The 13,147-nt window shown below is 35.4% G+C and overlaps 1 protein-coding gene across 1 annotated transcript; it reads right to left on the bottom strand.

The window, feature by feature from the left end:
* Window positions 1-7,806: 7,806 nt before the first annotated feature.
* LOC138312512 (microfibrillar-associated protein 1-like) lies at window positions 7,807-13,109 on the bottom strand. Its single transcript, XM_069253359.1, has 3 exons — window positions 9,820-13,109; window positions 9,260-9,388; window positions 7,807-8,194 (listed from the first exon to the last, which is right to left on the bottom strand). Exon 1 carries the CDS (start codon window positions 13,043-13,045, stop codon window positions 12,089-12,091), a length of 957 nt encoding a protein of 318 aa, XP_069109460.1. The 5' UTR covers window positions 13,046-13,109; the 3' UTR covers window positions 7,807-8,194; window positions 9,260-9,388; window positions 9,820-12,088.
* Between the last annotated feature and the right edge of the window lie 38 nt (window positions 13,110-13,147).

The following is a 13,147-nucleotide window of genomic DNA, read 5'->3' as shown; positions in this document are numbered from 1 at the left end:
GAATCATGACTGGGTGACCCGGGTGAGAGAGCGCCAGTCACTTCATACAGTACTCATGTGCATACTACCCTCATTGACTGATAATAACATGTTTAAAGCCGGGTGAGAGAGCGCCAGTCACTTCATACACAGCAGTACTCATGTGCATACTACCCTCATTGACTGATAATAACATGTTTAAAGCCGGGTGAGAGAGCGCCAGTCACTTCATACACAGCAGTACTCATGTGGATACTACCCTCATTGACTGATAATAACATGTTTAAAGCCGGGTGAGAGAGCGCCAGTCACTTCATACACTGCAGTACCCATGTGGATACTACCCTCATTGACTGATAATAACATGTTTAAAGCCTTTTAAAGACTTTCAAACTTCATCATTAAGAGTGGATGGTTCATGAGGATTGTGTTAGAATGATAGATCATATCCGCACTAAATAAACTTTAATGCAATGCATTGATTTGATACTAATAAAATTATAAGATTCAATAGGATATGCTGATGTTGAAAGGGCTATGTATAGTTTGTATTTTGTCACTCCTTAAGTTGTACATTTGTATTTGGAGTGCCTAAATATCCTCAGTAAATGTTAGTTTTTATAAGTTTGCGCTGTAGTGTTTCTTAGACAAAAAAGACACATTTTTTGTATTTATGTATATTTTGGATGGTAAGCATGGCAACTAAAGCTACAAACATCATTACAATTACATCAGCGATATACTTAATATTTCAAATACATAGGACAACAACTTGATTTCTTAACGCTTAGTTCGAACAAATAGATGGACTTGTCCTCTGGTTGATATAAAAATGTTAGTGGTATAAGTACAAGTTTTAAATTGATTGTCAAATTCGAACGGGTACCGAAAATGTGTAAGTATTGCGATTACTGCAAAAACCATAAATGTATTAACATTAGCAGTCATCTAAACAATCATTAACAGGATCGGTGACCAGGTCAGGAATAACGTTCATTTCGTTCAAATAATCCACAATATATATCGAAAATGGGCATACGACGGATTAACAATTAAGATTGTACTTCTTAAGACATGGTAGTAATGGCTAGGACAGGGAAATTTAAGCCTAGATAAACCTACAGGTATACATATGATATATTTTGGATGAAATACCCCGGTATCCAACGTAGTTTATTAGCATACATATGTTTGCAATATTGTTTACATTAAGTAACACAATATTTATCATTTACATAAGAACATGAAGGGAAGTAATTTGTAACTAAATAGGACATGTTAAATATACACTGTGAAAGGACCTCCGTGAAGTTGATTCCTAGTTCCCAGTTCCTTATTCCATTACTTATTCGATTCCCTGATTACTTTTTCGATTCCCTGATTACTTATTCAATTTCTTACTACTAATTACCATCAGAAATGGTTCAAAATGCATTATTATGCATCACAATAATCAAGTTGACCTTTTAATTGCTCATTAAGGGCCCATTACTTATTCGATTCCCTGATTACTTATTCGATTCCCTGATTACTTATTCGATTCCCTGATTACTTATTCAATTTCTAGCTACTAATTACCATCAGAAATGGTTCAAAATGCATTATTATGCATCACAATGATCTAGTTGACCTTTTAATTGCTCGTTAAGGGCCCATTACTTATTCGATTCCCTGATTACTTATTCGATTCCCTGATTACTTATTCGATTCCCTGATTACTTATTCAATTTCTAGCTACTAATTACCATCAGAAATGGTTCAAAATGCATTATTATGCATCACAATGATCTAGTTGACCTTTTAATTGCTCATTAAGGGCCCATTACTTATTCGATTCCCTGATTACTTATTCGATTCCCTGATTACTTATTCAATTTCTAGCTACTAATTACCATCAGAAATGGTTCAAAATGCATTATTATACATCACAATGATCTAGGCGACCTTTTAATTGCTCATTAAGGGCCCATTACTTATTCGATTCCCTGATTACTTATTCGATTCCCTGATTACCTATTCGATTCCCTGATTACTTATTCAATTTCTAGCCACTAATTACCATCAGAAATGGTTCAAAATGCATTATTATGCATCACAATAATCTAGTTGACCTTTTAATTGCTCATTAAGGGCCCTTTACTTATTTTGATTCCCTGATTATTTATTCGATTCCCCTGATTACTTATTTAATTTCTAGCTACTAATTACCATCAGAAATAGTTCAAAATACATTATTATGCATCACAATGATCTAGTTGACCTTTTAATTACTCATTAATGGCCCATTACTTATTCGATTCCCTGATTACTTATTCGATTCCCTGATTACTTATTCAATTTCTAGCTACTAATTACCATCAGAAATGGTTCAAAATGCATTATTATGCATCACAATGATCTAGTTGACCTTGTAATTGCTCGTTAAGGGCCAATTACTTATTCGATTCCCTGATTACTTATTCGATTCTCTGATTACTTATTCCATTTCTAGCTACTAATTACCATCAGAAATGGTTCAAGATGCATTATTATGCATCACGATAATCTAGTTGACCTTTTAATTGCTCATTAAGGGCCCATTACTTATTCGATTCCCTGATTACTTATTCGATTCCCTGATTACTTATTCAATTTCTAGCTACTAAATACCATCAGAAATGGTTCAAAATACATTATTATGCATCACAATGATCTAGTTGACCTTTTAATTGCTCGTTAAGGGCCCATTACTTATTCGATTCCCTGATTACTTATTCGATTCCCTGATTACTTATTCAATTTCTAGCTACTAATTACCATCAGAAATGGTTCAAAATGCATTATTATGCATCACAATGATCTAGTTGACCTTTTAATTGCTCGTTAAGGGCCCATTACTTATTCGATTCCCTGATTACTTATTCGATTCCCTGATTACTTATTCGATTCCCTGATTACTTATTCAATTTCTAGTTATTAATTACCATCAGAAATGGTTCAAAATGCATTATTATGCATCACAATAATCTAGTTGACCTTTTAATTGCTCATTAAGGGCCCATTACTTATTCGATTCCCTGATTACTTATTCGATTCCCTGATTACTTATTCGATTCCCTGATTACTTATTCAATTTCTAGCTACTAATTACCATCAGAAATGGTTCAAAATGCATTATTATGCATCACAATGATCTAGTTGACCTTTTAATTGCTCGTTAAGGGCCAATTACTTATTCGATTCCCTGATTACTTATTCGATTCTCTGATTACTTATTCCATTTCTAGCTACTAATTACCATCAGAAATGGTTCAAGATGCATTATTATGCATCACGATAATCTAGTTGACCTTTTAATTGCTCATTAAGGGCCCTTTACTTATTCGATTCCCTGATTACTTATTCGATTCCCTGATTACTTATTCAATTTCTAGCTACTAATTACCATCAGAAATGGTTCAAAATGCATTATTATGCATCACAATGATCTAGTTGACCTTTTAATTGCTCGTTAAGGGCCCATTACTTATTCGATTCCCTGATTACTTATTCGATTCCCTGATTACTTATTCAATTTCTAGCTACTAACTACTATCAGAAATGGTTCAAAATGCATTATTATGCATCACAATGATCTAGTTGACCTTTTAATTGCTCGTTAAGGGCCCATTACTTATTCGATTCCCTGATTACTTATTCGATTCCCTGATTACTTATTCAATTTCTAGCTACTAATTACCATCAGAAATGGTTCAAGATGCATTATTATGCATCACGATAATCTAGTTGACCTTTTAATTGCTCATTAAGGGCCCATTACTTATTCGATTCCCTGATTACTTATTCGATTCCCTGATTACTTATTCAATTTCTAGCTACTAATTACCATCAGAAATGGTTCAAAATGCATTATTATGCATCACAATGATCTAGTTGACCTTTTAATTGCTCGTTAAGGGCCCATTACTTATTCGATTCCCTGATTACTTATTCGATTCCCTGATTACTTATTCAATTTCTAGCTACTAATTACCATCAGAAATGGTTCAAAATGCATTATTATGCATCACAATGATCTAGTTGACCTTTTAATTGCTCGTTAAGGGCCCATTACTTATTCGATTCCCTGATTACTTATTCGATTCCCTGATTACTTATTCGATTCCCTGATTACTTATTCAATTTCTAGCTACTAATTACCATCAGAAATGGTTCAAAATGCATTATTATGCATCACAATAATCTAGTTGACCTTTTAATTGCTCATTAAGGGCCCATTACTTATTCGATTCCCTGATTACTTATTCGATTCCCTGATTACTTATTCGATTCCCTGATTACTTATTCAATTTCTAGCTATTAATTACCATCAGAAATGGTTCAAAATGCATTATTATGCATCACAATGATCTAGTTGACCTTTTAATTGCTCATTAAGGGCCCATTACTTATTCGATTCCCTGATTACTTATTCGATTCCCTGATTACTTATTCGATTCCCTGATTACTTATTCAATTTCTAGCTACTAATTACCATCAGAAATGGTTCAAAATGCATTATTATGCATCACAATGATCTAGTTGACCTTTTAATTGCTCGTTAAGGGCCAATTACTTATTCGATTCCTGATTACTTATTCCATTTCTAGCTACTAATTACCATCAGAAATGGTTCAAAATGCATTATTATGCATCACAATAATCTAGTTGACCTTTTAATTGCTCATTAAGGGCCCATTACTTATTCGATTCCCTGATTACTTATTCGATTCCCTGATTACTTATTCGATTCCCTGATTACTTATTCAATTTCTAGCTACTAATTACCATCAGAAATGGTTCAAAATGCATTATTATGCATCACAATGATCTAGTTGACCTTTTAATTGCTCGTTAAGGGCCCATTACTTATTCGATTCCCTGATTACTTATTCGATTCCCTGATTACTTATTCGATTCCCTGATTACTTATTCAATTTCTAGCTACTAATTACCATCAGAAATGGTTCAAAATGCATTATTATGCATCACAATGATCTAGTTGACCTTTTAATTGCTCGATAAGGGCCCATTACTTATTCGATTCCCTGATTACTTATTCGATTCCCTGATTACTTATTCAATTTCTAGCTACTAATTGCCATCAGAAATGGTTCAAAATGCATTATTATGCATCACAATAATCTAGTTGACCTTTTAATTGCTCATTAAGGGCCCTTTACTTATTCGATTCCCTGATTACTTATTCGATTCCCTGATTACTTATTCGATTCCCTGATTACTTATTTAATTTCTAGCTACGAATTATTATCAGAAATGGTTCAAAATGCATTATTATGCATCACAAATGATCTAGTTGACCTTTTAATTGCTCGTTAAGGGCCCATTACTTATTCGATTCCCTGATTACTTATTCGATTCCCTGATTACTTATTCAATTTCTAGCTACTAATTACCACCAGAAATGGTTCAAAATGCATTATTATGCATCACAATGATCTAGTTGACCTTTTAATTGCTCGTTAAGGGCCAATTACTTATTCGATTCCCTGATTACATATTCGATTCTCTGATTACTTATTCAATTTCTAGCTACTAATTACCATCAGAAATGGTTCAAAATGCATTATTATGCATCACAATAATCTAGTTGACCTTTTAATTGCTCATTAAGGGCCCATTACTTATTCGATTCCCTGATTACTTATTCGATTCCCTGATTACTTATTCAATTTCTAGCTACTAATTACCATCAGAAATGGTTCAAAATGCATTATATTATGCATCACAATGATCTAGTTGACCTTTTAATTGCTCGTTAAGGGCCCATTACTTATTCGATTCCCTGATTACTTATTCGATTCCCTGATTACTTATTCAATTTCTAGCTACTAATTACCATCAGAAATGGTTCAAAATGCATTATTATGCATCACAATAATCTAGTTGACCTTTTAATTGCTCATTAAGGGCCCATTACTTATTCGATTCCCTGATTACTTATTCGATTCCCTGATTACTTATTCGATTCCCTGATTACTTATTCGATTCCCTGATTACTTATTCAATTTCTAGCTACTAATTACCATCAGAAATGGTTCAAAATGCATTATTATGCATCACAATGATCTAGTTGACCTTTTAATTGCTCGTTAAGGGCCCATTACTTATTCGATTCCCTGATTACTTATTCGATTCCCTGATTACTTATTCAATTTCTAGCTATTAATTACCATCAGAAATGGTTCAAAATGCATTATTATGCATCACAATGATCTAGTTGACCTTTTAATTGCTCGTTAAGGGCCAATTACTTATTCGATTCCCTGATTACTTATTCCATTTCTAGCTACTAATTACCATCAGAAATGGTTCAAAATGCATTATTATGCATCACGATAATCTAGTTGACCTTTTAATTGCTCATTAAGGGCCCATTACTTATTCGATTCCCTGATTACTTATTCGATTCCCTGATTACTTATTCAATTTCTAGCTACTAATTACCATCAGAAATGGTTCAAAATGCATTATTATGCATCACAATGATCTATTTGACCTTTTAATTACTCATTAAGGGCCCATTACGTATGCGATTCAGTCATTACACTTATTGTATTATATTAGAAATAATTTACTTTAAAGATGTATGTGCCATAACTTGGCGAAAATTTCGACATGTGTTTCTTCATTTATGTATTGAAACCCACAAGGTTTGGTGAATTAAGCCGTGAAAATCATTCAAATGGCTTCAGATGCCTTATAAACGTTAGTTAAAACACAGACATTTTGTACTGTAAAATTGTTGTTTTTATGCCTTATGTATGTTTAGATGGAAACTTTCCTGCAGAAATAATTTTACAATTACTAATAACATAACATTTTGCTCACTATAGATGTAAATATAATCATTTTCTGCTCGTATTTGTATTTGTAAAATAAAAACTAATGCATTGAAAGTACTGTAATTTTCAAAATGTTAGTAGCTTTTGGTGATGAATAACATATTAAAAGCTTCTCTTGATTCGTGAGTATGAAAAATACGGCACATATAACTTTAACTAGAGCTGTGACATATTTTCCATTTTTTTATGTAACGTATTGATCCATATTGATGTCTTATCTAAATGTACTTGCTATTTCCATTTTCCATTATCGTAATTTCCTGCGTATTACTTACATGAGGGTATACCAGCGGACAGAAAATAAATAGAGGATACTCCCCGTTTCTTGCTGCATACAAATTACATTTCATCGAGTGAGGTGAAAACTTAAATATCTTTCATGAGGTATTCATCAAGAAACAAGGAATATTCTATTTATTACATTTGTTTTCTGGATTTCATTTTTAGAAGACCATCACTACTGTTTCGGCCAAAGGTTATTCCGCCATTGTCTTTTACAAAGTTATTTGCCTAAGCGATTATGTTTAGTATTTTTGTGAGCATAACGTCATATTTTTTTCAAATAATATGGCGACATTTTTGCACAAACTAATGGCGTAATAATCAAAACGATATTTTCAATGTCAATGCTGCATTCGGATTGGTCAAAAACGAGTGAAAATATCACTCCTGGACTAGTAAAAATATCACTTATATTTTCATAACGAAACCCTTTCACTGCAAAAAGGTTATAAAAAGACATTTTTTTATGATTTTATCAAATAAGCTCTATATAACACGCACTGATTTTGACATTGGGAGATAGTACAATTTTTACATAAATATATAGTTTGCATGCTTCTTCTATTATTAATATAGATAGATACCTTATCTTTGATGTAAATAAAACCTTCGGCAATACAAAAGAAATTACGGTTACGATGGTTAGTTCTATTTGCACTGTATTAACAAGGATTGATTGAAATGATAACAAAATGCGATTTTTGAACGGAGCTTTAGTTATTTATTTCAACCCCCGAACGTAAATGGCATTTACGGGGGTGCAGCCTTTGATGCAGGCTTTGGAAAACTTCTTTAACGACCCAACAAGTCCATCATAAAAGATCCAGCCTTGGATAATTGATCGAATGCAGGCACTTAAGTGGCCATGTCGGTGCATGGTGACACCGACAAGCGTGTATACGTCACCAGTAGGATAATGTAAATTCTCAGTAAAGTCTTCAATGCCATTTTCCAGATATCCGATTCGTACCAAGTCGGCAATTCGCAGAACTAGTACATATGGCCGTCCATCTCCAAATACCCGAGAAATGGATCTTCTTCCTGTGCACCTGCAGAAAATAATAGCTCTTAATCTTATATCTTTTTTAATATATAAAACTGAATACTGAAAAAATCTTCAATCGTGGACGTCGCCAGGTCATTTGCAACCTCCTGAAATTAGTCAAGCGATGAAGAGATGAATAACAAGCTTCTGAGGTTCTTCATCAGATATCACAAATAAAATATTGCTGCGGAATCGAAGCACTTTCAGTTTTTTTGAAGTTTTAATGTTACACTCTATTATCTTAAGGCATATGATAAATCGTTTGGAATTGAGGCTAAAAAGCATTGAGATACGTTTTTGCCGTATCATCCAAAAAAAGAGTCAAACAAAAATCCTTTCCCCACGTTCAAACAAACGATAAACAAAGGAGATAAAGAAACAATAGGAAAAAAACGTGATATTAAATTGCAATATCTTTTTTTTTAATTTCGTTTGATCGTCGTATGATTAAATCATTGATCCACCATGTATTGAAACATTCCCCAGAATGGAATTACCTCATTTAGCTGGAAGGACGGATTAAGACAAAGCACTATACTTCTCCTCGTTTTATCGATATAAACAAGGAAATGATATGTACATCATGTTTTACGCAGTTGTCTCATTCACAAACAATGTCCCAACCTGATAATGTTTAATACCGATAACTTTTGAATATTTCTATACAAGATTATTAGATATTTAATCTATTAAGAATTCGTGTACTCTTTTCTATAGATCTAAAAACCTAGAATGATGTAGAATATCCTGTAACCTAGAGGAGATATCCGAAAAAGAGACAGATGATGGACCAGTAAAGATCATTCTGTAGTGGACATTTTTATTCCCAGCTCTCCCTGATTTCTGTTTTTTATGTATATATTCATTTCATTTCAGAAAAAAAAATGTTTATTGATAAAACATAATTGATTATATTTTATCCCGAAAAATTATTCTTTTCATAGTGCCGGTGTCAAGTCAACATTCATCAGTACAGAGTAGTAAATTATTTTAGTTATAGGAGCGCACACTCTGGCTTTTCCACCAGTCACGTTTTAAATATATCCCTTTTCACACTAACTTTTCTCACCTCATTGCACCAGTCTCTCCGGAAACATTCTCCACCTCAGAATCAGAAAGCATCGTCAATCCACAACTCGAATCACTAGGAGCAATCCATTCTCGGAACATCTGATCGATGGTACTGGGACAATTCGAACTGTTAAAAACCGAAAGGGACGTATCACTTGCTATAAATGGTTCTATATTTATTTGCAATAATTGTTTCTTCTAAAATCAATCAACGCAATATTTAAGGAATATAAACTAATGTTTCAATTGACAAATTTCAATTCCTTAATGACACAAAAGACTTTATGTAACTGTACGTCACCGTCTTTTTCCTCGGATAGAACATAATGATTAGCATTTATCTTGAAACTGTGAATGACTATTATTGTTGAATATGTAGTATCACATTTCATTACGTTGACAGATGAATTAGATGAATGACTATCATTATTGAATATGTTATATACCATTTCATTGTCTATGATTAACGACAATGACCTTTTTTTAATGAAATGGCAACAAGACATAAATACCATTCTCTACAGTGAATGAACCCGTAAAGTTTTTATTTCATGTTACCTTAGGAATATCCCTGTCCTTTGTCGTTCGATGTACGGATGCGGGCAAGAGGGGCTGCTGCATTTCTCCTTGATCATTGTTTGAACTGTTTTGTTGAAAATGCCAGCGAACATTTCATCTTCCTCGCCATATAGGTTGATGACTTTTTCACGAAGGGATCGCTCCTTTACCATGGTTAGCCATGTAGTCTTGGCGTCTGCAAAGTTTCCGGTTGACATTAGATGTAGAGAATTAAGTAGAGTGTTCAATATCGGATTTTGGCGGTTGCAATCTGTAAATAGGGACGGGTTGTCCAAATGAGTGATATACATGATGGTCAGAAAATTGTCAATGGTGCAAGTGTTCCTAAGATGTTGCCCGATGCTGGTTACACCTCCCCACCGAGGCACCGGGGGAAATTTCTGAAGAACGCTCTCATGTTTCGCTACTGTTTGTTTTTCATTTTTAGATCTTGTATCTTGTTGTTGTCGGCTGTCCCCAGAACTCCTTGCAGTCTGTTTTGGTTTCTTGGGAGGTTGATTACCTATTTTTGCCTCGTTTTGTCTTTCTTGACCATTATTCCTCGGAAACATCAATAGTTCTTCTCTTCCTTTTGGCACATCTTATTTCAGGTAGGTTCAGTTCCTTTATTCGAGCATTGATACTCCGCTTGAGTTTCGATGCAAATTTGGCCGGTCTTAGACGCTCCTTTCCTTTCAATATGTCCTTCCTAACAATCCTGAACCAGGCTTCCACATTTGCATTTGAATCGCGAGTTTCATTTGTTTCTATTGGTAGTGATTCTGAATCGCACTCATAGCGTCCAAGTGAACCAAGAAGGAGACCATAGTGGATAAATGGGAAAGAATCTCTTAACTAGAATATCTACTATTTCTGGACAGTAGAAACTATTCGAGGGTTCTTTTTCGTTGATGCATCTTGTGAGATCTCTTTTTTGTCTGTTCAGCCATTTGTGTCCATGGCGATGATTCAGTTATGGAGACATCTGGATCATCCAGTTTGACACTATGCTCTATTTCATCTTCAGTGTATACATAGTTTTCATCGGTCGCCCAGTCTGAATATTTCTGATATCTCTCAATGACGACTTCTCTCGCTTTTTTGACATCATCTGTATCTTCTGTAGATAGCAGTACCATGAAAATTGATAATAGATCTTCCTTCACGCTTTCAAGGGATGTTTCATTGGAGAGAAGAGCAAATGACTTCATAAGAAACCTAAAGAGTTCCTTGTCTTTTCTGGAGGTTTGACGTGCGTGTTTACAAAACGTCTTGGTCATATGGGCAATGCAAATGTGTACAACAGTTAAACTAGATAGGTCTTCATTCTGCATTCGATGATGAACTATGTCCCATGCAACTTTAAGATAGCGTTTTACAGACATGCAGTTGAAGGCCATAAATATACTGTTTATCAAAGCCCAACTCCAGTCAACTTCCACCTTTCTTGGCTGAAATGATTTGGATTTTTCCTTAACCGCCCTCTGGAAAATGTGAGAAAATGTATAATGGAAGGTTGCGAGTGGTCTGTTGTTACCATGTCAGCAATGGATAGAGGTGGAAGGTTTTCCTCTGGTTTGATAACAACAGAATAGAGGTAAGGCCTCTTCTGGTCTGGGAATGATTTGATGAGACATCCTGTTGAATCGATATATATATCTGGTCTAGCCATCTTCACAAGAACCTCAATTTGGGCATGGGAAAACATTATTACCGTGAAAGGATCGACTGCAACATACTGAAGATAGCCCGCATATCTGGATGTTGGATCAGCGTCATCATCAATGTAACTTTGTCTCAAAGATATTGTTTCTTGATGATGTCCTTGTGAAGCATTTCTGCTTGTACAATCTCATTCACGGCCTTTCTAAGGACTGTCTTTGATGGACAAGACTTAATATCGCCAAGTTCATACTCATGCTTAGATGAGGCCTCAATGTTCTCATAATACACGTTGTCAATCCCTACGTCAAGAGCTTTCCGTGCCATGGAGGTCCTTGCATCACCAGTTAATGGACGCCTTTCAGGTTTGTCGTGACAGACTTTACCATTCAATGTAGCATACATTAAGACATTATCAAAAGGTTCTGTGAGTTCATCGTGGATAATCAAATCAATGCTTCTTTCACGCTTTGAACGTCTGCATTGTGCTTTTCCCCTGAAAAATGGCGCTTGGTATTTTCCGCTGTGTTCTGATTTTACTCTGTTGTAAATATATGAAAAGACACATCCCTCTTGGTATATCTCTTCAAGTTTACTGCCAATTACTTTATGCCAACCTTTCTTTAGGCATCGAGGTTGGTTTTCTCTTTGTTGGTAATGGCGCAATAACTTCCCATTCCGTTCTATCAATAACTATTCCTGTTTTAACATTTTCTCTAACGTCGCTGAGGTTTTCGAAGTTATCAGTATTGTTCGAGACGGTATCTTCAGTGGAATGTGATGATGGAAGACGATTCCGATCACCAAGGGGTTTTCTCCTTTTACCGAAAATTGGACTACAACGGGGTTTCTCATCAGCATTGTCGTCCGATGACTCTGCGTTGCTCGGGTCTTGTTGCTCATGGGAATGTGGTGCAAAGCGACGATTTTGATCCCCAAGGGGTTTTCTCCTTTTTTCGAACATGGGAACACGTTGGGGACTCATATCAGCATTGTCATCCGATGACTCGGCGTTGCTAAGGTCTGGTTGATCATGGGAATGTGTTGCACGACGACAATTCCGATCACCAAGGTGTTTTCTCCTTTTACTGAACATTGGACTACGACGGGGTGTCTCATCAGCATTGTCATCCGAAGACTCGGCGTTGCTAAGGTCTGGTTGATCATGGGAATGTGTTGCACGACGACGATTCCGATCACAAAGGTGTTTTCTCCTTTTACCGAACATTGGACTACGACGGGGTATCTCATCAGCATTGTCATCCGATGACTCAGCGTTTCTAAGGTCTGGTTGATCATGGGAATGTGTTGCACGTCGACGATTCCAATCACCAATGGTTGTTATACTTTTACCGAACATTGGACTACGACGGGGTGTCTCATCAGCATTGTCATCCGATGACTCGGCGTTTCTAAGGTCTGGTTGATCATGGGAATGTGTTGCACGACGACGATTCCGATCACCAATGGTTGTTTTTACTTTTACCGAACATTGGACTACGACGGGGTGTCTCATCAGCATTGTCATCCGATGACTCGGCGTTGCTAAGGTCTGGTTGATCATGGGAATGTGTTGCACGACGACGATTCCGATCACCAAGGTGTTTTCTCCTTTTACCGAACATTGGACTACGTCGAGGTGTCACATTAACATTGTCATCCGATG

The sequence above is a fragment of the Argopecten irradians genome, unplaced genomic scaffold (assembly GCF_041381155.1).
Source record: "Argopecten irradians isolate NY unplaced genomic scaffold, Ai_NY scaffold_0349, whole genome shotgun sequence".
Lineage (NCBI taxonomy): Eukaryota > Metazoa > Mollusca > Bivalvia > Pectinida > Pectinidae > Argopecten > Argopecten irradians.
The sequence above is the reverse complement of the archived record's forward strand: the minus strand, read 5'-3'. Positions and strand labels throughout refer to the sequence as shown.

Bases quoted from the DNA above. Each gene is read 5' to 3' on its own strand.
- LOC138312512 (XM_069253359.1), bottom strand. From the start codon at position 13,045: ATGATCAACCAGACCTTAGCAACGCCGAGTCATCGGATGACAATGCTG.